General features: G+C 45.3%; 1 protein-coding gene across 1 annotated transcript in view; it reads right to left on the reverse strand.

Annotated features, from left to right (window-relative positions):
- The window catches only part of PPP1R13L (protein phosphatase 1 regulatory subunit 13 like), a 127,245-nt gene extending 103,089 nt beyond the window's left edge, over window positions 1-24,156 (reverse strand). Inside the window, exon 1 of the mRNA XM_030217971.1 lies at window positions 23,968-24,156. Within this exon, the coding sequence (XP_030073831.1) occupies window positions 23,968-24,080 (113 nt within the window). The 5' untranslated portion in view covers window positions 24,081-24,156. The remainder of the gene's footprint in view (window positions 1-23,967) is intronic.
- Window positions 24,157-25,675: the final 1,519 nt, after the last annotated feature.

The following is a 25,675-nucleotide window of genomic DNA, read 5'->3' on the forward strand; positions in this document are numbered from 1 at the left end:
TGTGTTTGGGCGGTTTTTGGGCTGTTTTTTGGGCTCCAGTGGGCTGGAAAAAAATTTTCCACCTGGCAACCCTGTGGGTGAGCTGAAAAAAAGGCTAGCTGAACATGGAGAGTGAGACAAAGAAATGTATGATGAGTGTGTGAAAAGTAAGAATTAAGGCATGGATTTTATGAGTTTAAAGTGAAATGTGACTTGGAAAAGGGTAATTGGATAGTAAAAGTGAGTGAAAATGAGATGATTTGAGCTGAGAAGTGAGTACTTAAATGAACCAGACTGCCTTTTCCATGGTTGTGTTTTTGAATACATGTGAGGTAAACTGATGTTCTGGGTGAGAAAGCAGTACTAATAGAAAGCTGTGAGAAAGTTTAAACCATATTTAATTTGGTTTTGAGTGGAGGAAAGGTATGTTTTTGCATGCAGTGAATGGAATGGTTAAGTTCTAAGGGAATTTAAGGTCAAGGAAGGTGGAAAGAGTCTGTATGCTCAGGTATTAAGTGGACACATGGCTGCCTACCATGTTAGGGTGAGAGAGGTTGTGCTTTGTGCTGGAAATTGTACTAAATGAGAAAGCCTATAAGGGTGTCAGGAAAAAAGTGTGTAAGGATTTTAAGTGTGACGCAGGGGAAGGACTGAGAGGTGAATCTGTTATTTGGAGAAAATTGCTAGCAGGCAGTGTCTGTGTGGAAGGTGTGTTTTGTGCATATGTTCTGAGTTCAGTACAAGGTTTGTCAGGTGGCAGATTAAGCCCTGCTTTTGGATGAGAGTGCTGTATTCTCCAGACTGATCTGATAGCTGTGAAGGGAAAAGTTATGGTTTTATGTGGAGTCTGAGATGCAATGTTGAATCACCATTTGAATATGGAATGGGTTACTGTGTGAGATCTCTGAATGCAGTGTGAAGCCTGCTGGATTTTAGAACAGGGAATCAACAGTGAGAAATAGGTTTTGTAGTGAGAAACAGGGGCGTAGCCACGGGTGGGCCTGGGTGGGCCTAGGCCCACCCAGCAACGGTGCACCTAGACGCCCAAACCGCCGACGCACCGCAAGTTTTGTTACCTCCCTGCTCCCTCCTTCCTCCTGTCATCCCCGTCCGGACTCCGGCAGCGGCGCCGTCCGCTACGAGTGCTTCCTCTGCGCTGGCCCCGCCTCTTCAGAAAGACTATCGGAGGTGAGGCCAGCCGGAAGGAAGCAGTCCTCGTGTAGCAGCGTGCTGCTGACGGGTGTGGCGCTGTTGTAGACATGCAGAAGAGCTGGACTGGCTGGCTGGCGAGAGAGGGGAAAAAGGTGCGTGCAGCATGGCGGGGGCAGGGTAAAAAGGTGCAGCATGGTGGGGGCAGCGGGGGGAGGGTAAAAAGGTGCAGCATGGCCGGGCTGGGGGGGGGAGAAGGAGGAGAGAGGGGGAAAGGTGCGTGCAGCATGGCGGGGGCAGGGTAAAAAGGTGCAGCATGGCGGGGAGGGTAAAAAGGTGCAGCATGGCCGGGATGGGGGGAGGGGAGGAGGAGGAGAGAGGGGGAAAAGGTGCAGCATGCTGTTAGGTGGCTTGAGGGGTTAGGGAGAGGGAGAGACAGGGGCACTGTTGGGATGAGGGAGTGAGACAGGGTAGTGCTAGGTGGGGTGGAGGAATAATTGTTCGATGTGGGGGGAGGGATGGAGAGATGGTGCAAGGGGAAAGAGAGGGAGAATTGTTGGATATGGGTGGGATGGGGAGAGGGAGGGAAAGGCTGCATAGGAGTGGTAAAGGACCAGAGAGAAAAAAAAAAGTGTTGGATATGGAAGTGGAAGGAAAGGAGGGAGAGATGAGAGGGGAAATGTTGAACATGGCACTGATGTGAGCGGAAGGAAGGATAAAGAGATGCTGTGTGGCTTGGCATGGGTGGGGGAGAGTGAGATGTTAGACCAGGGGCTCAAGGCAGGGAGAAGGAGAAAAGTTGGACATAAAGGTGGAAGAGAGGAGAGGAAAGGAGAGATGCACAAGCGGGGGAGGGGAGAAAGAGGGAAGATGGATTCAGGGAGAGAAGATGGACAATGGATGGTAGGGAAGAGAAAGGGAAAAATGCTGAACAATGGGGGAGGGGAGAGAGATGGGACAGGAAGATGCTGGTGGTGGGAGGTAAAAGGGATAGGGAGATATCAGGCTAGAGGGTGAGGATGGGAGAAAGAGGGAACAGATGCTGGGCTGGAAGGGTGGAGGGAGGGAGACACTGGGAATGGTGGAAAGCATGGGGGAGAGGCCCAGGGAGTGGAGATGGCAAGGAAATAAATGAGAGAACAGTAATTACAGGGGTAGAAATATGGTAATGGCGCGTAGATTGAAGATGGAAAGGAATGATAGGCTGGGAAGGAGAGAGATGGGGAATGGGAGAGCTAGTGGGTGAAAGGAAATGGAAATGTGATAGATATCTGAAAAGTAAAAAGGAAAAGATTTAGAAAGAGGATGAAATTTGAGTGTACAGAGGCAGAAAAGAAAAAAGAAAGAAAGGAAAGAGCTAAAATGGAAAGATTAATATTTCAGAGGCAGAAAAGAAAAAAGAAAGAAAGGAAAGAGCTAAAATGGAAAGATTAATATTTCAGAGGCAGGTATAGTGAGGAAATGAAATGACAGGAGAAAAAAGACAAATGGACAGCCGCTTGAAGAATTAGCAGAAGACAGACAGGAAAGCGGGAAAGAGAAATTGGAACCAACATGATGGAAAAATAAAACGTCCAGACAATAAAGGTAGAAAAATCATTTTATTTTGAATGTTTTAAATGGAATATGTTAGCTTTGGGAAATGTGCATAGTCTTTTTATTGTGTTAAGTAGAAAAGGAAATGTGCTTTTGTTTTTTGTCTCCAGTATTGCAGTGCATGCTGAGGTTCCCAGTTCAATTTTGTCTACATAATTTTATTTCTAATTTGTGATCCCTTCTGTAATTTGTGAGGGTCTGTCAGTGTGACTGTAACGGCAGATGAAGAGATTGGAGAGGAGAGGAGAGGAGAGGAGAGGGAATTGGGGGAAGGGCTTCTTTATTTTCTGCCCTGGTCACCAGAATGGTTAACAGCAGCCCTGACCCTTGCTGTGGCTAGTGGGGATCCCCAAGCCCTGGCAGCTGGGGATCTCTTCCGGGGCTGCTTTCCGCTGAGCTTGGCAGATGGGGGCAGCATCCTGGAGCCTCTGACAACTAAGCATGTATGGGATGCTGGCATCAGTGGCTTGAGAAGTTGCTACTGCCTGCTAGGCTTGGCAGGGAGGAGTTCTGGCCATCTCTGGTGGAGGTCCCCAGCTGACTGAGATTGGGGATCCTCATCAGCTAAAGTATTTATATTTTGAGTTGGGGAGAGGAGGGAGAGAGAAAATTTTGTGCCCACCCACTTTGTGCTCAGGCCCACCCAAAATTGGTTGTCTGGCTACGCCACTGGTGAGAAACCCTTTAACTTATTTTATTTCAATTAGAGAGTGTGGCCACAGTATTGAGAACTGATTAATTGTCACCAGTTCCTGGACAAACAGGGAGTTGTAAGGTTTTGCACCCAGTTATTTTCTTTATAAGTGAGGTTTAGGGAGAAGAGATCGGTGAATTATCCTCTGCCGGATTTCCAGCTGAGCTCCAATGCAAGAAAGACCTCACCTAAATAAATTCAACCACAGCTAAGTGACATTTGCAAAGGGTGTTGAAGGACATATAAGTTTTTTTGGTTTACAACATTTTAAGGGAAAACTAAAGAACAGAACAACATCAAATATTAAAAAATCCATGTTTTCCTGACTTGCCTAAGTGTTCTGGGTTCAAGTGAGATCCTTGCACAAACATCCATAATACCTATAAAGACTCAAATTCTGACATCAATAGCAAGGAAAGAGAATAACAACAAATATCTGATTTTGATAAAAAGACAATTTAAATATTTATCTGAAAAAGGTCTTTTCTGCCTTTTTAGGTGATTTTGTTGAAAGAAACAGAAAAAGTTAAGGGTATACATGTAAAACTACATTTGAATGTTGAATAGGTTATTGCAGTTCTATTAAGCCACACACTAATTGTGAATTTGAGTTTATTTGAATGAACATTTGTTTGCATTTGTATTCAATAAAGACAAAGATAATTTGCAAATCTGAAGGTGCGGTTCTTCCATTTCAGGAACAAATCCTAAATTTAGCTTCTTTTTCTCCTTTATTCTTTGAGAGTAAAGGACGAGGTTAGTTTATTTGTTCCACTCCCTCGGCTGTGAGTGTGTGTTCCCTGGATATTCGCCACGACTACAACCATCAGGTATCTGGGAGCACATCACTACAGTCCAGCCGAGAGGGGTGGTAACACTATCCTTATTAAATTAACCCTCCTCAACAACGGCAAGGGGAGGTCCATCCAAGAATCTAACTGCCTTTATGTTTCAACATTTTTATTGAAGACAGTATAAATTTAGCACATACACCAGTAAATACATATAAGTCAAGCATAAACCATATCTTACGAAACACAAGTGTTCTAAACCATCCTCAAATTTTTCTCATTTTTATCCCCAACCCCCTTTTTTCCCTGGTTTTTATCTTTCAGCATTTCCATTAATATTTAGCACATACTGATCAAGAGCAAGCTATTCTAACTTCCCCCCCTTCATATTACACAATGTGAGCTCCAAGTAAGTAGTCATATCAACTTCAGTCAGTCATAACTTGTTAAGAATAAGGCTTCTGCCACGCTGTGTGAGTCTGACTAGAAAAGGACTCCAAATCTTAAGAAATCGAGCTTTGCGTTTATAAGAACTTCTGGCCTCTTGTGCTTCCCAAGTCATTAGCTGATGCACTTGATTGCGCCAATGCCAGAATTCAGGGGTGTCCAGTGAGGTCCACGACTGCAAAATGCACTTCCTTGCTAACAAACAAAGTTTACGACACAGTAGTATTTCTTCCGCATTGAGTCCCCTGAATGAACCAGGACAGTCCAGAACCAACTGGGTAGGTATCCCACTGACTCGACCAGACATCATGAGGGATAGAAAAGCCACTACTCGCCTCCAGAAGCGTCTTATGATTATGCATCCCCAAAGCGCATGGTATAAAGAGTTATCAGATAATTTACATTTCAGGCAAGTAGGTGTGACAATTCCACCCGATCTAAACAATTGAACCTGTGTAAAATAGGCCCTATGTATTACTCGAAAGGCACATTCTCGATAACCCACCCCACTAAGTAATTTAGGAATACCCCCGAGATGAGCTGCAATATCCCAAAAGGCAACATCACACCCCACATCTACTTCCCATCTCCGCCGAAGCTGGGCCACCTCCTCTCCAGGTACCAAACACCACAATCTCTTCTGAATACTGGAGATAGAAGGAGCTTCTTCTGAGAGCTCCTCAAATAATATCTGAATCTCCCCCCCCCCCCCCAGTCTAAATTGAAGTGCCTTTTTATCTAGGGATTGAATATATGCTTTATCTGGCAATAAGCAAAAGTGTCTCCCCAGCAGATAGTCAGGGAAATTAACTGATCTAAAGGTTTAATCTCTCCCTCCTGATCCAGTACTGCCCCCAAACATCTGAGACCCTGTTGTTCGCACCGTACAAAAACTGGATTCTCCATTCTGGGTAGAAACATCGGATTCCCCCTAATAATTAAAAGTTCTGTTATTCATGGGTCGCCTCCCAAATTTTTCCCCCCAAATTTCCACGGTTCCTGTAAGGGGCCCAGAAGTACAGATCATTTAAATGGCAAGAGATCAATTTAAATGGCCGAAAAAGGACTTCTTCTAACTCGAGGTGTGTGGTAGCTTGAGGAAAAAACCCAATCACGTACATGTCTCAAAAGGCATGCAAGATTATAGTATTTGATGTTAGGTAAGCCCAGCCCTCCCTGATTCCGCCCACCTAAAAGGAACGGCAATCGGATTTTAGCCTTCTTATACGTCCAACAAAATTTCATCACTGAACGGTAGAAGCTTCTAATATCCTTCATTAATAAACGCAAGGTAAAGTCTGCAACACATATATCTATGGAGAATTACCATTCGACTAGGCATAGGCGGCCCGACAAGGACAGTGTCAAGGTTCTCCAAGTCTCCAACTGCTGCGTCGTCTTATCCACTAGCCGCTGGACATTTAATCTATATAATGCCCCTGTCTGAGCCACAAGAAGGATACCCAAATAATGGAATGATTTATTCACCCATCTCAATGGGAATTGTCCCGGCCACGATCTGCTGTTATAGCTAATGCTTCAGACTTGTCATAATTTAACTTGAATCCTGAATATGCTCCAAATTCCTTAAATATCTCTAAAAGGGAACCCAAGGATTCCCGGGGTTTCATAAGCATTACTAACAAATCAGCTAAGGCTGCAACTTTAAATTCCTGTATCCCAAACCTCACCCCATGAATGGCTGAGCATGAACAAAGATCGCAGATCAAAGGATCCATATACAATGCAAAAAGTAAAGGCAGCCCTGCCGAGGCCCTCGACGAATCTCAAACTCCTCAGAATTCATCCCATTCACCCACATCCTAGCACGGGGTGAAGAGTACAGTACGTAAATCGCCCACACAAACCATCCCTGGAACCCATATTTATCTAAGATGGTAAATAGAAAGGGCCACTCCACTCGATCAAACGCCTTTTGAGCATCAAAACTAATCATGATTAACTATTCACAAGATGCCTCCAGGTGTTCCAGGGAAGCCAGAATACGTAGTAAATTCCGTGCAACCGACCGCCCCTGAACAAACCCCACCTGTGCTTCATGGATGATACCTGGAAGCACCCGTCTCAACCTATTAGCAAGTATTTTTGCAAAAGGTTTTACCTCTTGGTTGAGAAGAGAAATAGGTCTATATGAAATCACCAGAGTTTGATCCCTCTGTGGCTTGGGCAATACTATAATCTGGGCCAAGTTAAGGTGATCCGGCAAACGACCATGCTCCACCCAAACATTGAACGCCTTAGTTAATGACGGAACTATGGGGTCCCCCAACAATTTGTAAAAATCTACTTTAAGTCCGTCCGGTCCCGGGGCTTTACCCAACTTGCTACAACCAATTGCCCAACTAACCTCATCACAGCTTATAGGGGCATTCAAAAGCCTACACTCTTTTTGTTTTATACTGGGTGTCGGAATATTTTCCAAGTAAAGATCCCCTCTGAGACCACCCTCTTCCACCGTATCATACAGTTGCTGGAAAAAGGATTGAAAAACGTTTCGTATTTCTCTATCAGTATGGAGTAACTGCCCCCTATCATCCTTAATGGTTAAGATCTGTCTAGGAGAATACTTCGGTGCTATGAGCCTTGCCAATATCTTTCCCCCTTTATTCCCATAAAGTTGGAATTTGTAATACATCTGAGATTTAACCGCACTGTCCTGTAACAAAGAATTTAAAGTTGCTTGAACTGCTATAATGTCCTGTCTAACCCTAGAAGTCGGAGTTTCCCCAAATTGTTTTCTCAATTCCAACAATTGCCTTTCTAGTCATAAAATTTCTTGGTCCCGAGCTTTCTTATGATGGCTAACATCCTATATAATAATTCTCACCTCCAACATTCTATCTTGCTGCCTGTGTCCGTGGCTTTCTTCAGAGTTGGTCTGCTAGGCTTCGAAGCTCTGGCTGACGTCACCGTTGCCATTGTGGCCACACCCCTGGGGGGGGCGAGGCTGACCTGGGAAAAGTTATTATACTTCCTCTGTGTACATCCGTACACTGCGAGATTAAATCAAAGGACAACGTGGAAGCAGCAGCAGCAGCTCATAGGTTTGTTTGCTTTTTGTACGCAGAAGGACGGCTTCGTGGGAAAGGGGAAACAGAGATTAAGCTAAATGGCTTCAACCTTCTAAATGTCATGCCATTTCCTGTTCTCGCCTTGCCGGAAATAGGAAGTGCATCAGAAGGGACGAGACACGGTCAAGGGAAGGAGGACGTTACATCAGAGTGGGCGGGACGCCGGAGAGGGAGCACTGCGGGTCCGGTGACGGGCGACCTGCAAGTTAAGGTGGCAGGTAGGAGGCGGGGCGGGGAGCTTCAGAATGAGGGAGATAGTGGAGAGCGGACGGGGAAGAGCGCGAGACAGGCGCTAGACCCCCGGGGGGGGGGGGAGGGGAGAGTGCGCGCGAGAGTAGAGCAGTCCAGTAAGTGTGGCTTGGTATCTCAGTCTGTGGTGTGGGAGAGGGGGTCCTGGCGACCCTGGCACTCGAAAAGAGGGAGGGAGCGACCCTGGAACTGGGAGGGAGGGGGGGCCTGGCACACACTGTCATTCTCACACACACACTTTCTCACAGGCACACTCGCACCCAATCTCACTCTCTCTCTGTCACACACACACACTCACTCTCTCTCTCTCTCACACAGTCACTCTCACACACACTCCGAGGAAAACCTTGCTAGCGCCCGTTTCATTTGTGTCAGAAATGGGCCTTTTTTTACTAGTAACTAATAATTTCTCCATGTAAAACTGCCTTTGCAGCTTCCCAAAAGACAGTGGCATCCTCTACCATTTCCTCATTAAAGTGTGAGTATTCCACCCATTTAGTTAATAAATACTCCCGAAAGTTCCCATCTTTGTAGAGATAGCTAGGGAAAGACCAACCCCGCTCCGCAGCCCTCTGATTCCCCAGGGTCCATGTCATCCAGACCGCAGCATGGTCTGAAATTACACATGGGCCAATTTCAGCCCCAACAGTATCCGAGAAAGCCAAGCGCGAGATCAGCAGATAATCAATCCTAGAGTGGGTGTTATGGGCTCTTGACTGATGCGTATATTCCCTATCAAGAGGATGCAAGGCCCTCCCAAACATCTATAAGATCAAGTAGGGAACAAAAATCTGGTAACCCTCTCATATTTTTTGATCCTTGCCCTGAAGGGGGGTTAGATCTATCAACCTTTGGATCCTATACCATATTAAAATCTCCCCCTAACAATGGGATTGACTCAACTTTTGTAAGAACCGACACTAATCTCTTATAAAATTTAAGATCAAGGTCATTTGGTTGCGTATATACTACCCAGTAACACCTGCTGCCGAGCCACTAATGCTGTACCAAAAATAAAGCGCCCATCCGGGTCTTTCACAATATTGGTAAGTTGCGCTACCACCCCTTTTCTGATAAGTATAGCCACTCCGCCTTTGCGACCTACTGCTGCAGAAGCAACACATTCACCCACCCACCACCTTACCAACTTGGCATGTTCAGAGTCAGACAAGTGTGTTTCCTGTAAAAGTACTATATCTGCTCTAATGCGTTGTAGGTAATGCAACATTTTTGATCTCTTTATAGGTGAATAAATGACCCCCACATTCCAGGTAACAATCTTAATCATCTCCCAGGAGATTCGTACAAATTATCAACCAGTTAAAGTTTGCATCTTCTGAAAAGGAGCCAGCCCAGCCTCTGACCCCTCCCTCTCAAACCACCTCCTTCATTCCTCTCACACACAGCAAATAGAACATATGACCAAATCTCGGTAGCCATTATCCCCACAACCCCTATCCTCAGAGCAGTCCTTCCTCCCTTTAACCCTCCCATCTCCCCATCCTCCTCTTCCACCCATCCTAATACCCTTACGTATCCCCCTTGTATCCCCCCCAAAGGAATCAGGTCACTTCTAATGCCCCTTCCCCCAACCCTTAATACTCTTGACAGATCTCACATATAAACCCTCACTTCTATCATCCCGCCTATTCATAATACTTTTACCTTCCCCCTGCTCCTTAGACCCAAGCACACATATCACTCTTCCACGCCCTATCCCATCCCAACAGTTACCCCCAATGTAAATATAAAAAAATAAACAAACCATCTCTCTTCAGCCCCGTGAGTGCAATCAAAGCTCCAAGAAGGAAGGGAGAGTACACCCTAACTGGTTCCCCAATGCAAAACAAACTTCCTTTTTCTTATTCTCCCCTTAATCAAATGTAGATACATAGGTCTTCCATCGGCAAGTCTAACTAAAGCTGCATTTAGTCTCCGGGTCCTCTCTGGAAGAACCAGACTGATCAAAGGCTCCTAAAATGCCTATGCAATTAACGCAGCTCTCAAGCCGTCAGTCCTCAGGCAAACAAATTGTAATCCCATTATATCAGACTACTACACATCTGCTCCAGTTCATCTGATAGGTTCCAACTGCTGTAGAAATTTCTGCGCCTCTTCCACTAAGGAGTAGGTATCTGTGGAGGACTGGTAAGTGATCCTCAACTTTGCAAGATACATCAGCGCAAATTAAATTTTCCGCCGCACCAGCTCAGAGCAAATAGGTGAAAACAATTTCCTTTGTGCAGCAACGCCTGACGAATAGTCCTGGAAGCATAGGATTTTCTGATTGCCACAGAAAAGCTCCTTACCACTTTGAAGAGCCTGCAGGATCGCTGTCTTATGTGCAAAGTTAAGAATCCGACATATGACCACTCGTGGTCTAACAGATTTCGCCTGTTTGAGGCCCAAGCGGTGTGCTCTTTCTATTCTCAATGGACCCAACTCTGTCGGCAGCGCCAGTTCTTTAGTTAGTCAGGCCTCCAGAAACATCGTGTTCACCTTGGTTTTCCGGCATTCCCACCAGTCGTAAGTTATTGCGTCTCAACCAGTTTTCCAGGTCTTCAAGCTTTTCAGCATATGAGTCTACCATCTTTCTAAGCTTATTTTGATCTTCTTCCATTTTCGCCATGCGATCCTCCAGGTCTCCCGTGCGCTGCTGGTAAGTTACCAAATCTTCAGCCACATTGAGCCTGCAAATTGGTGGGAAAATGTGGGATACAAATGCTAGAAATAATAATAATAACAACAATAATAACATCAGCAAATTTAGATGCGGGGCTCCGGCTAAGCTCACCGTGGGAGTTGCACAAGGTAACGGGATCGTTTTACTTTACAAATCAGAGATTTCAATGCTAGATTGGCGAGGAAGGAGCAGGAGCAAAGCGACTAGCGTCCACTCCTGTGCATAGCGTCACGTGACCCCCAATCTAACTGCCTTTTTGTATCTTCAACTAACGCTGACACATTCAACTGGTATAAAGAGGGGACCTTCAATGTTAACCTAATTCCCAAATATTTAAAAGACCCCAATGCCCATCTCAAAGGAAAATCCGATTCCCACATGTTGTCAGGAACCACCTGCGAAGCAGCGCATCAGATTTTATCAAATTAAAATGGAATCCCGCATAGTCCCCGTATTCCTGAAAAGTTTCTAAAAGCGTCTCTAGCGATTCCCGCGGATGTGTAAGATGGACCAACAAGTCATCCGCAAATTCTACCTTGAATACCTGAGACCCTAACTGAATCCCCGTAATCGAAGGATTTTCCATATCTCTTATAAGAGGGTCCAAAGCTAAAACAAAAAGAAGCGGCGAAAGAGGACAACCCTGTTGTGTTCCCTTCCTAATGGGGAAACTTGTCAATTCAAGACCATTAACTAGAATGGTTGCATGGGGGTCTGAATAGAGCGCTTGCATTGCATCGATAAACCTTCCAGAAAACCCATACCTCTCCAATACTGCAAAAAGAAGATCCCAATGCACCCTGTCAAAGGCTTTTTCAGTGTCAAAACTAACCAGCAACGATGGCAACTTCCCCTGCCAACTATATTCCAATGTAGTCAGAATCTTCCACAAATTCTTCTCCATCGACCTACCCCCTACAAATCCAACTTGGCTCTCATGTATCAACTGCAGCAACAAGCGAGCCAAACGATTAGCAAGTATGTTTGCCAACAACTTCGTGTCAAAGTTCAAAAGGGAGATGGTCCTATAGGATACGGGCTCTGTAGGATCCTTCCCCAGCTTAAGCAAAACAATAATTTGGGCTTTATTCAATGTAGGAGGCATTGTTTTATGTTCTATAAGTGTATTCAAAAACCTAGTAAGATCGGGGATAACTCCTTCTCTCATCAATTTATAAAATTCAGTACGTAAGCCATCAGGCCCCGGAGCTTTTAATAACAGGCTCCGCGCAATCACCAAGCCACCTCATCCTCCGTTATTAGCTTGTTGAGGCGCTCCATCTCCGCGGGTCTAAGACATGGAAGATTAAGATTGTCTAAGTACATCTGGCTCGCAAGTCCTGTCTCCGGCAGCGGGGCATAAAGCCCCTTGTAAAAATCCAGAAAAATATCCCGTATTGCCTCATCTGATTTGGCATACCCCCCTCCAGCTTGCTTAATAGTAAGAATCTTCCTGGGGCCTCCACGTGGCCTTACCAGACGTGCCAGCAACCTGCTCGTCTTATTCCCATGCTTGTACAACTGGTATTGATAATAAGTTTGAGATTTTACCGCCCTCCGATGTAACAATTCATTGAGAGCAGTCTGCAATTCTAATACCTGTTGCTTGTATCGGTTCTCATGGGTCCGGCCAAAGCGCTGTCGTGCCTTACAAAGCTGCTTACTAAGCCTCAAAATTTCCTTATCTCGTGAGGACCGAACAAAGTGAGCATGACTAATAATGTCTCCTCTAAGAACCGCTTTCGCCGCCTCCCAATAAAGACTAGAGTCTTCCTTATGTTCCTCATTATGTATTGCATACGACTCCCAGCAGGTTTTCAGCCTCCCTTTAAGTATCGGATCATTATACAACTCAAGAGAAAACGTCCATCGCTTGCATGGCCTAGGGGAGGACGCCATCGCCCAGTCCAAAGTAATCCGGGCATGGTCTGAAACAGTACACGGTCCAATCTCTGCCCCAATCACACCTCTAAACATCTGACAGGTCACTAATATGTAGTCAATTCGCGATTGGGTCGAGTGCTCAGGGCCGTGCCAACACGGTAACAGGGGGGCACCGACCCCTGGAGGGCGCCGCCATGGTGCTTACCCTTGCCGCTCACCTCAGCTCCGCGCCACCCTGTGGGTTTTAAATATTTTACCTCCGACGGTCACAGCAGCTGAGCAGCGTCAGTGAAAGCGCTGCCGACGTCTCCAGCCTTCCCTTCGCGCTCGTTGGTTCCCTCAGTGTCCCGCCCTTGCAAGGAAATGACATCAGAAGAAGGCGGGACACTGAGGGAACGAGCGAGCGTGAAGGGAAGGCTGGAGACATCGGCAGCGCTTTCACTGACGCTGCTCAGCTGCTGCGACCGTCGGAGGTAAAAGATTTAAAGCCCCCAGGGCACCACGGAGCTAAGGGAAGGGCAGAGAGGGACATGAATGGGAGGGCAGGGCCCAGGGAGAGGAGAAATTGCTGGAAATGGAGGGGAGGGGAGAGAGGAGAATTGCTGGATATGGATGGATGGAGGAGGGAAGGGCAGAGAGGGACAAGGATGGACAAGGATGGGAGGGAAGGGCCCAGGGAGAGAGGAGAAATTGCTGGAAATGGAGGGGAGAGGAGAGAGGAGAATTGCTGGATATGGATGGAGGAGGGAAGGGCAGAGAGGGACATGGATGGGAGGACAGGGCCCAGGGCAGTGGTGTGCTGGAACAGGCTCTAACTGGCTCTCGAGAGCCGTTTGTTTTTAAGAATTTTGGGAGCCGGTTCTCCATGACTACTTTAACAAATGGATCCCAAAATGTGGGCTTGGGCCCCTCCTGAATTTTCTTTTACTTTGCTGGCGAGAGAGAGCCCCCTGTTAACAATTTACCAGCACACCCCTGGCCCAGGGAGAGGAGAAATTGCTGCAAATGGAGGGGAGGGGAGAGAGGAGAATTGCTGGATATGGATGGAGGAGGGAAGGGCAGAGAGGGACATGGATGGGAGGGCAGGGCCCAGGGAGAGAGGAGAAAGAGGAGAATTGTTGGACATGTATGGAGAGGCGGGAAGGGAAGACAGAGGAAGGAGATGCACATGGATGGAGGGGAAGGGAGAGAGAGAGAAGAAATGCTGGGCATGGATGGAGGGGAGGGAAGAGAGAGGAAGGAGATGAGATGAGGGAAAAGGAAGAGGAGAAAAACTGCACATGGATGGAGAAAATAGGCAGAAGCTGGATCTACTGGACAGTTAAGTCTGTGGAGGACCCAGCTTTTACTTATGGATATAGAGCAGGAAATGAAGACGAAAGGAGGGAAGTAAAGAAATAAATGGAAAGGAAGCCCTGGAAATGGAGTTTAGAGGACAGATAGCAGCAGAATCAGATACTGGGCCAACATGATCAGAAAAAGAAAGTCATCAGACAACAAAGGTAGAAAAAAATCATTTTATTTTCATTTTAGCGTTTGGAATATGTCCACTTTGAGAAGTTACATCTGCTATCTTATTTTGCAATGTATAGCAATTTGTTTCTAAGAATATTGCTGACAATTCCTGTCAGTGTGGCAAGTAGTGAGCGATCATTTTCACGGTTAAAAATCATAAAAAATTATTTGCGATCAAGTATTTCGCAAGAAAGGCTTGTAAGCTTTGCCATGATTGCCATTGAGAATTATATATGTGCCCAGTTAGATATCAAAGATTTAATTACTAATTTCGTGAATATGAAAGCACGAAAAGCTAAGTGGTTGTAAACCCTCTATTTGTTGAGCATCCCACAAAGATGCACTCCATCTTTCAGCTCCTATTTCCTTTGCATCTTGTGCCACACGGGGGGGGGGGGGGGGGGGGGGGCGCCAACTGATAGTCTGCAGGGGGGCACCAGAGACCCTAGGCATGGCCCTGCGAGTGCTTACGTGATAAATGGGTAAAAGCTTTATCCGTAGGATGTAATAAGCGCCACACATCCACCAAATCCAACATCTAGCCTAGCTGTAGCAAGCCCTGATTAGATGATAAGCAGAACCCTCCCCAGGACACGATTTATCAAGCAAAGGATCCCAACCTGCATTAAAATCTCCACCAACTACCAACGCAGTATGGGGCTGTTGCACAAAGAAATTAATCACAGTTTGATAAAAGCTGCAGTCATAGGTGTTCGCAGCATACAGGTGCCAGATAAGCAGTTTCTGCCGATCTACCACCACCTCCAAGATTACATACTGCCCTTTGGGGTCCACAAGTAGTGGGTTCACCAGGGCGAACCTGCCCTTACGGAACAATACCGCTACACCCCCCTTCTTCCCCCTGCGCTTGCGCTGCCACACACTCCCCCAACCCACCAAGAGTTAAGCTTGGTGTGTTCCACTTGATTCAAGTGAGTCTCCTGCAATAGCACTATATCTACCTTTTGTCTGTTTAAGGATTGCAAAAATCTTTGAACGCTTTATAGGCGAGTTAATCCCACCAACATTCCAAGATATAATCTTCATCATCTCTCCAAATTGTGATTCCCGAATACACTCAATGTTAAAGCATATTGAACCCAGAGAGGGCAGCCCAGCGTCTGCCCCCCACCAACTCCAATCTTGCTCCAAATCTCTATCCCCTGTACCCTTCAAATGGTTACCTAGAAAAAACTTCCCCGGGTGGACTGAAATGATCCAAGATGGTGACTGAAATGGTGTGAGCGTCAGAGCTCCTGAGTACCTAAGAGGAAAAACGCCAGAGTCCCGATTCAACAGCATGGGAAAGAGGAAGGGGAAAGCGAAGGTTCTTGCCTCCCCGAGCCAAGCTGTAAACCCCGCTTTGCGCCAAACCGTCCTGGAGTCCTTTGGAGTGAGGACGCTCGGATAGCGGCTACCTGCGACTACAGAATCAGCTTCTTCGGAAGCGGATCATAGCATTGAGGGAGTCTCGCGTAGTCCTCCCTCTAACACAGCCCCCCCCCCCCGCGACCAGGAAGTGATACAGCGCCTGCAGAGGGACAGACGACCAGGGCGATTGGTGGTATGCAACTCCTGTCAGCTGAGCTAGGAGGACCCGTTGGTACCTCAACGCCGGCCAAATCAACTACGGAGGAACAAGCTTCTTCGTCTTTGGCTCGAGCTATCACCCCTGAAGGAATCTGAGTAACACAGTAATGTTAGAAACGCTCTGGGATGCCATTCAAGGTATTCACACTTCTTTACAAGCAAATGTAAATTCTCTTAAGGGAGAAGTTACTGATTTGAAACAAAAACATCAGGAAATTGCTGGAAAAGTCCAAGATTATACAGATAAGGTAACAATTTTGGAAGGAGAGGTTACCAAATTTCAAAATATTACAGCCACATTAATCAAGGAGAGACAGATTCAAACCAGCAAGTTAGAATTTCTTGAAAATCAAAGTCGTAGGAATAACTTGAGGTTCATAAACTTCCCCAAATCTCTGTTAATTTCAGCAGTGGACATGTTGAGAAAATACTTTGAAGAAGTTCTGGGAATACCAGCAGAAGGTTTTCCACCTATTGCTAGAGCCCAGTACATAACAGGAATAAAAAAAAATAATTGATGGGACAACCTCAAGGCCTACTGGACTTAAATTTGACTGAATTTCTAGAAAGCTCCTTGTAGATTGTGATTGAAAAGACTACATTATTAGTTACCTTTGCTTTAAAGATAGATAGAAATAACATTTTTCGGACTTATTTTCGTCATGCAAATGCAGGTTTTATGGGCTCAAGGATACAAATTTTTCCTGACATGGCTAGGTATACACAGAAAAGAAGAAGAGAATTCGTGTCCTATAAGACAAGAGCTCTCAACTTAGGAGTTGTTTTTCAATTAAAATTTCCTTGTAGATGTTTGATATCCCTAAATGCAAATAATTACGTTTTCTTTGATCCCTTAAAACTGTTACAATTTATTCAATCACAAGAAAGTGTTGATAAGCCTTTAGTTGTTTTCCAGTGAGAAATGCTATAAGTAGGCTAGCTGGATTAAGTTTGCTCTTCAAGTTTCAATGATAAAAGATTTTTTTTCTTTTTTTTTTTCCTTGTACTTGGATCATTGTTTAGTGGACAAAGTGTATAGAGAATAATATTTCCTTTTTATTTTAATTAGTACAATTATTTGATTTCCTGAATACTTCCATTACATTATGTTGTGAATGTAAATGTAAAAAGATATAAAGCATTAAAAAAACAAAACTTCCCCCTTTCTCTCTCCTCCCCCTCCCGTCCAGCCCTCCCCCCTCATCCCATCCCCCATTCCCCCCCCCCCCAGCATCGCAGCTCCCCTTATCAGAGCCATCACGTTCAACACCGCTCCTGTTACCCCTCTTCCCCAAGTGATACAGTTCCCCTAACATCCAAAGCAGCAGCCATATGCTTCGCACAGCACTACACCCTCAGAATAGACCCCCCCCCCTCAAACTCACCTTCCTCCTATCACCTACAGTCATACTGGATTCCCAGCACCAATTCACACTCTACACTCTTGCCTCACATTCATACATTCACCGAGCTAGTTAACCCCTTTGCATCCCAACAACCCAAACATCCAAACAGATAATTGAAAAACGTAATGTCCAAGTTACCCCTCCCAGGCAACAAAAGCGCAAGTCCTTCAAAATCTTCTCCACACGGTCAGCAACTTCCCCCAATATCCAAATGGCTTGATAGGAGAATCTTAATACAGTCAAACAAACCTGTGTGCCTGCTTCAAATTTCAATTAGCGACCCACAGCCTCTGCTTCTCCCAAACTCGCCATGAACTTCTGCACCGCTTCCACCGAGTCCAAAACACTTGTAATTCCATTGTGCGAAACCCTCAGTTTTACCGGGTATTGCAAAACGAATTTCACTTTCTTGGCAAATAATACGGAGCACACCGGAGAAAAGGCTCGATGTCTCGCCACCACCCCTGCAGACTAATCTTGAAAGCACCTTATGTGCTCCCCTTCATAGGTAAGATGTTTGCCCGACCTGGTAGCTTGCAATAGTGCTTGTTTGTGAACATAATTCACCATCTGCAATATCACCACTCGCGGTTTTACTGCCCGTTTCGGGCCCAGACGGTGAACACGTTCTATCTGCAGGGGTCCCGAGCTTGCTGGGAAATGGAGTGCCTTCCCTACCCAGCTTGACAAAACGCTCACCAAGTCCTTTTCCAAAATAGATTCGGGCAACTCCACCATGCAGATGTTGTTTCGCCTGGACCTAATTTTCAAGGTCCTCTACTTTTTCCTCCAAAGCTAGTAATTTCTGTTTTAAGGAGCCCTGCACTTCTTCCACACTCATGATTCTGTCCTCCGTCTTACTAGCACGCACTTGGAAGGCCACACAGTCTCGAGACAGCTCTGCTAGCTGTGATTGTACCTGTTCCAACTTTAAATCAATCGGTGACAGTCTACGCTCCAACAGATCTTCAACAGATCTTCCGCGGTAATCTCAGCAATCCATGCCGACGATACCGTGGGGGGCAGGCAGACTTGCTTGCAGCGCCATCTTGTCCTCTCCGCCTTTGCCGCGAAGCTTCTCTTTATGGGCACTTCTCGCAGCCATACCTGCACTTCGGCTAGCTTCACTTGCCCAATCTAGTAGTCGTGTCCGTCCCCTGAATCCTAACCGGCTGGGTGCACGGAGATTCACAAAAAACTATACGAGGAAGGCAACGGGAGCCGGAGGAGCCTGAACTAACAGCCTCTCCCAGTCATGGCGTCACATGATCCCATATGATTTATTTTGTATATAGTCATGTACACACAAACAGTAGGATACAAATAACTCTAAAGTGGGATTTTCTGGTAAGTTTATACTGGAACAGAGGCATTTTAGTTCTTAAACTGCAAAACAACAACACAATGCATATGAAGGGTGTGCAGTGTTCAAATATGTTTATAATGTATTGTTAACATGGTGATTATGTTTACTATACAATGGATTTTATGTACTTGAGTATTTACACCTTAGCATGTTGTACACACATTGTACTTCACTTTCAGCCTCTAGCAGATAGAGTAGGAAGGTAGTTCTATAACACTGCGCCTATATATCAGCACCTACATTTCTTTGTAAAATACTAGTGTAACAGGTGAAACGTGACCTCTAATTTAGGCGTGAGTACTTATGCCAACTATACAGTATCCAAGTTCCAGTGATATGCAAATAAGAGTACTCTCAAGTTACATGCATAAAATACACACCCCACCATGAACCTCCCAGACGTCACCCATGTGTATGTTCTGCAAACTCGGTGCTCTTACAGATCTGTACAAGTTACAGAATAGCAATTAGGAGATGTGTGCATATATGTGCACCTTGTGACAAGGCAAGCCCCAGAGACTCCCCAGGGAAGCAGTTGAGCCCAGAACTACGGGTCCTAGAAGTCCTTGCAAGGATGAGTGAGGACAGTAGTCCTAAAAAGATGGAATGGATTGCCAGTCCCAGCAGTGGGTGCAATGGCTCAAGGCAGGGTGAGCCTGTTACTCCCTTCCCCACTAGAGGGCAAGGGAAGGATGAAGCTCAGTTTACCTGGCTTCACCATCAGTATATAATTCCTCCCAGCTGTGAGAAGGGGAGAGCAGATTTCCTGGAGGCTCTCGGTCACCAGGGAGGAGGAGAGACGAAGGGAGAGAGAGAGATATACATAAGTACATAAGTAGTGCCATACTGGGAAAGACCAAAGGTCCATCTAGCCCAGCATCCTGTCACCGACAGTGGCCAATCCAGGTCAAGGGCACCTGGCACGCTCCCCAAACGTAAAAACATTCCAGACAAGTTATACCTAAAAATGCGGAATTTTTCCAAGTCCATTTAATAGCGGTCTATGGACTTGTCCTTTAGGAATCTATCTAACCCCTTTTTAAACTCCGTCAAGCTAACCACCCGTACCACGTTCTCCGGCAACGAATTCCAGAGTCTAATTACACGTTGGGTGAAGAAAAATTTTCTCCGATTCGTTTTAAATTTACCACACTGTAGCTTCAACTCATGCCCTCTAGTCCTAGTATTTTTGGATAGCGTGAACAGTCGCTTCACATCCACCCGATCCATTCCACTCATTATTTTATACACTTCTATCATATCTCCCCTCAGCCGTCTCTTCTCCAAGCTGAAAAGCCCTAGCCTTCTCAGCCTCTCTTCATAGGAAAGTCGTCCCATCCCCACTATCATTTTCGTCGCCCTTCGCTGTACCTTTTCCAATTCTACTATATCTTTTTTGAGATACGGAGACCAGTACTGAACACAATACTCCAGGTGCGGTCGCACCATGGAGTGATACAATGGCATTATAACATCCGCACACCTGGACTCCATACCCTTCCTAATAACACCCAACATTCTATTCGCTTTCCTAGCCGCAGCAGCACACTGAGCAGAAGGTTTCAGCGTATCATCGACGACGACACCCAGATCCCTTTCTTGATCCGTAACTCCTAACGCGGAACCTTGCAAGACGTAGCTATAATTCGGGTTCCTCTTACCCACATGCATCACTTTGCACTTGTCAACATTGAACTTCATCTGCCACTTGCACGCCCATTCTCCCAGTCTCGCAAGGTCCTCCTGTAATCGTTCACATTCCTCCTGCGACTTGACGACCCTGAATAATTTTGTGTCATCGGCGAATTTAATTACCTCACTAGTTATTCCCATCTCTAGGTCATTTATAAATACATTAAAAAGCAACGGACCCAGCACAGACCCCTGCGGGACCCCACTAACTACCCTCCTCCACTGAGAATACTGGCCACGCAATCCTACTCTCTGCTTCCTATCTTTCAACCAGTTCTTAATCCATAATAATACCCTACCTCCGATTCCATGACTCTGCAATTTCTTCAGGAGTCTTTCGTGCGGCACTTTGTCAAACGCCTTCTGAAAATCCAGATATACAATATCAACCGGCTCCCCATTGTCCACATGTTTGCTTACCCCCTCAAAAAAATGCATTAGATTGGTGAGGCAAGACTTCCCTTCACTAAATCCGTGCTGACTTTGTCTCATCAGTCCATGTTTTTGTATATGCTCTGCAATTTTATTCTTAATAATAGCCTCCACCATCTTGCCCGGCACCGACGTCAGACTCACCGGTCTATAATTTCCAGGATCTCCTCTGGAACCCTTCTTAAAAATCGGAGTAACATTGGCTACCCTCCAGTCTTCCGGTACTACACTCGATTTTAGGGACAGATTGCATATTTCTAACAGTAGCTCCGCAAGTTCATTTTTTAGTTCTATTAATACTCTGGGATGAATACCATCAGGTCCCGGTGATTTACTACTCTTCAGCTTGCTGAACTGACCCATTACATCCTCCAAGGTTACAGAGAATTTGTTTAGTTTCTCCGACTCCCCCGCTTCAAATATGGAGTATGTGCAGGAAGGAAGTAGCCTGCCACTAGAGCTGCCCAAGGGAGAGGAGCAAGCTACCATGGAGTGGGAGAATTCAAAGGTTGCCCTGCCCAGCACATGAAGGCAGTGGAGGAGGCCACACCGGGCGTGGTGCTGAGAGGTGGGAGAAACTGCCAACCCTGCTCCTTACAGGGTTCACTCTGTGCTGTGTAAAAAGCAGGTGATTTGTGGTATTGATTTGATGTGCAAAGACTGCCAATGAAGAGTTTTTCTGAAGTATTGTGCCCTATTGGAAGTATGCCGGACTCTTACTGAACCCTTCTGAAGGGGGGGGGGGGGGGGGAGAAGGGAAACTAAGGCCTAGTAAAGGGCCTGAACTCGTGAGGAGCTGAACATTTGCGGAGGGAAAGGGAAATGGGACTTGATATACTGCCTTTCTGTGGTATTTTGCAACTACATTCAAAACGGTTTACATATATACAAGTACTTATCTTGTACCTGGGGCAATGGAGGGTTAAGTGACTTGCCCACAGTCACAAGGAGCTGCAGTGGGAATCGAACCCAGTTCCCCAGGATCAAAGTCCACTGCACTAACCACTAGGCTACTCCTCCACTTCGATTTTGGGACCTGGACTGTACTGTTTTCTTTTGAAGATTATCTTACGAGGACTGTACCTTTTTCTTTTGAGGCTTACCTTACGAGGACTGTACCTTTTGTATTGAGGAATATATTATGATTTTGGTATGAAATTGCCTTGATAATAAAATACTTTGGCCCGAGTCCCAGTATCAGCAGTATTCTGTGCTGGAACCCTGGGAGCCCGCAGGCTTGCCAGCTCCACCCAAGAGGAGGAAGCGGACCCCCATTACAACCTACGCACATATATGCTAGTGTTCTAAACATTTTCACTTGTAACTGGTGTAGAAATGTTTTAAATAAATACATACAGGATGTGTATGCTCTTCACCGAGTGAAGGTGGAGTAAAAACAAAGTACTAGCCAACAAAATTATTTTTCTTAGGGGCCATTTTACTAAGCCATGGTAGGCGCTAGTGCATGCCTACTGTGCGCCAAAACAACTGCCACAAGATGTGCTAAGGCATTCCACAGTAGTGTGCTGATCAGCGCACACTAATTCTATGCTAAAAAAAACTTATTTTTTGGCACAGGAGGCGAATCTATGGGCAGAGAGTAGGCGTGCCCTTTGCTAATCGGGTAGCGTGGGTATATTGCCACGCACTGCCCAATTAGCATGAAGTAGTGTGGGATTCCTTACCGCCTACTAAATAGGAGGTAGTAAGGGCTTCCACAGTACCGGCCATGCACTAATTTGGAAATTAGCGTGTGGTCATGACAGGAAAATATTCAAATGCAGCCATTTTACCACCATGCTAAAAGTAGCCATAGCACACAGGAAACCTACATGCTACAAACAGTGCCGGCCACTTTTGAGAATGGCTTAGTAAAAGGACCCCTTAGCAATTGAAGGGGGGGCTGTTATTACACTGTGAGTAAATTTATAACAAGGCATCAGGCAGGAAAGGCAACATAGGCGCCCTTCTGCCTGTATACAAAATACCCCACGGAAAGAAAGTGCACACATTTGTACATGCTGCAAGGCAAGTGTAATTGTGTATGTATAAGCTGGAAGGAACAGGCACATATGTAAATATTTTATAAGATATGTGCCTAAGTACTAATCCTGCTCCCACACCTATTATTATCTCCAGGAATACTTATTAAATTAGCCTCTTACATGCTTACTTTGGTATAGGCATAACAGGGTCTCAATGCAAAATTTGAAAAAAGTCTTTATAAAACAAATACCATTGTGGGTAGCTAGGTGCCTTTGTAAAATGGGCTCCAAAAAGCATTCCCCATAGCACACAAATACTATCGCCCACATTTACACCTTTTTTGAAGGTGGTGTAAAATTTGTGCACGTACACATGTGTGTTTTATAAAACACATCAGAATTCTGCTCAAACTAAAACTACTAGTTCGTGTAACAAAGTAGCACTCTTTCTATGTACCTACATTTTAATGTATGAATACCCCCACTATTTTTTAAGAACCCTTTTCCATGTGCAAAGCATGCTTGATGTGTGCAAAAATGCTGTGCCTGTGCACCTACTTTACATACATACCTTCAAGCAATTTTGTAAAACCTACTTGAGCTTGTAAAATGCTGTCTACGCTCGAATCCTTCATAAAATTATCCCCATATCGGCTAAAAAATAACCTTTTACTATAAAAACATTTAAGTTTTTCATGGTTTGCAGATTCTCCCTCCTTCTTAGATGGAAGTTGAAGGGAATAAACCAGGTTTCCCAAAGCTGAATCCTTGATCACTTGCAGTTAACCCCAACATTGACAGGAATTCCCTAGAGCCTGTTCTCTTACCACAGGTCACGCTTGCAATTCCAAAGGGAGCTAAAGAATGCGTGCAGTTTACTATCATAAGGGAAAAAAATCAAATGATCTCCTACAACTCAGCGTGTCCCTATGGTGTTAATTATCCACAGAATACAATCTCTACTGGGACAGCCAACCAGCTATTGACAAAAAATTATGCCAGCAAGAAAGCCATTTCAACAGCTGCCCACCGTGCTACCTGACCAAGCTGGTTATATAATATAAAAGGCACAAGGCTCAGTCACTGATGTGACCCTCCCTGTTTATTTCATCAACATCTGAAAGTCAGAGGATGACCTACATTGCACCTATGTTCTGCACCCAAGAGCACGACATTGCCCCTTGATCTGCACACAACAGCACCTGCTAATGCACCTCAGCCCTGTCTTATAGTATATCCCCTTGCTATTCCAGTAATAAAACCTCCTAGATTTGCTTCAGTACATTGCACCTCAGCTCTGTCTTACAGTGTTCCCTATTTCAGTAATAAAGGTCAGTTATACACAGCTCAACCAATGCATCGCTGCAGAACCCTCATATATTTAGTACAGACACCAAATCCACAGATGCTCACTTACCAACCTCCCCAATGACAGACTTTATTTTGTACATTTTCTGGCATCACCAACGATGTCACGCTTCCAAAACGTGAGAGCTTTGGTTTCCAGGGCGCCTTTATGTTCCTCACCATGACTGCAAACGTTCTCCAAGTTACTTGTAGAAAGGATACTAGTCTCAATATCAGTTTCAACAGAGGACTGGAGGCAGCTGTTTCTACTATCTGCACCGTCCCAAACAGCAACTGAGCCATAGGTTAAAGGAGTTCCCTTTGAGGGCAAGGACTGTGGGTGGTGGCCATTAAGATCAGCAACAATGGAGATGGTTGGTTAACTCACAGGAGGATGGACCATTTCTTCTCAGCTACATCATCTGCTGCTAGTGAGGATGGAGAAACAGCATTTGGATCTCTGCCATTAAAAAATACCTCATGCTGGCATTCGGCAAAACCAGTTCCCAGTAGCATCCCATCAATGACATAGGGAAACTGCCTGCCTGGTATCTCAGAATGGGATTTTTGCATTCCATCCTGGTTATAAACCCTCTTATTACACACACTCTCTACTTGCGTCATACCAACTACATTTAAAATGTCATTCCCCTATCTAGTTCCTCTTCCCTGTCTGGGTTTTGTTAACAGAGAACCTTCTACTACAGCAATCAAAACTGGTTATTTAGATGGAAATCCTGCTGTTAAAAAACTTCCCAGCTATATTCCCAAGATCAGAAATTACTTAATTCACAATTGCATCATATCTGGTAATGAACTATGCTTGAAGGACTTTAGCAGTCCAGAAAGCATAAAGCATGAAAATAGCTTCATTTCCACCTAGATGCTTTGTTGGTGATCTCTTTGTGAATTGCTCTTTAACTGAAATGAGTTTCACAGTTAAATATGAGTGTCACCCACTTAAGTCTGGTCCTGAACTCATCTCCAGCAGTCTCTGTACATTTTACCTATGTTTTGATCAGGGAGGTAATATATTAAGGATTTAGACGTGCAATTCTGTTTACTCAAACTTCAAAGCACATTTTGGGATCTATTTGGAGCAAACGTGCAACTATCTCTGCAGTGGAAGGTCCAGCAACACTTTTTTTTTTTTAAACTGTAACTTTTTTTTATATCGAATAGGCTGTCAAATATAGAGTATTTACCTTTAACATACATAGAGGCTTATTTTCAAAGCACTTAGCCTCCCAAAGTTCCATAGAAACCTATGGAACTTAGCCTCCCAAAGTGCTTTGAAAATATGCCTCAGAGTAACATAGTAGATGACGGCAGAAAAAGACCTGCACCAGTCTGCCCAACAAGATAAACTCACATGTGCCATTTTTTATGTATACCTTACCTTGATTTGTACCTGTCTTTTTCAGGGCATAGACCGTATAAGTCTGCCCAGCAGTATCCCTGCCCCCCAACCACCCGCCCCGCCTCCCACCACCGGCTCTGGCACAGACCGTATAAGTCTGCCCAGCACTATCCCCACCTCCCAACCACCAGCCCTGCCTCTCACCACCGGCTAAGCTTCTGGGGATCCCTTCCTTCTGAGCAGGATTCCTTTATGTTTATCCCACATGTTTGAATTCCGTTACCGTTTTCTTCTCCACCACCTCCCGTGGGAGGGCATTCCAAGCATCCACCACTCTCTCCGTGAAAAAAATACTTCCTGACATTTTTCTTGAGTCTGCCCCCCTTCAATCTCATTTCATGTCCTCTAGTTCTACCAC

Source organism: Microcaecilia unicolor, chromosome 11 (assembly GCF_901765095.1).
Source record: "Microcaecilia unicolor chromosome 11, aMicUni1.1, whole genome shotgun sequence".
NCBI classification, from domain to species: Eukaryota; Metazoa; Chordata; class Amphibia; order Gymnophiona; family Siphonopidae; genus Microcaecilia; species Microcaecilia unicolor.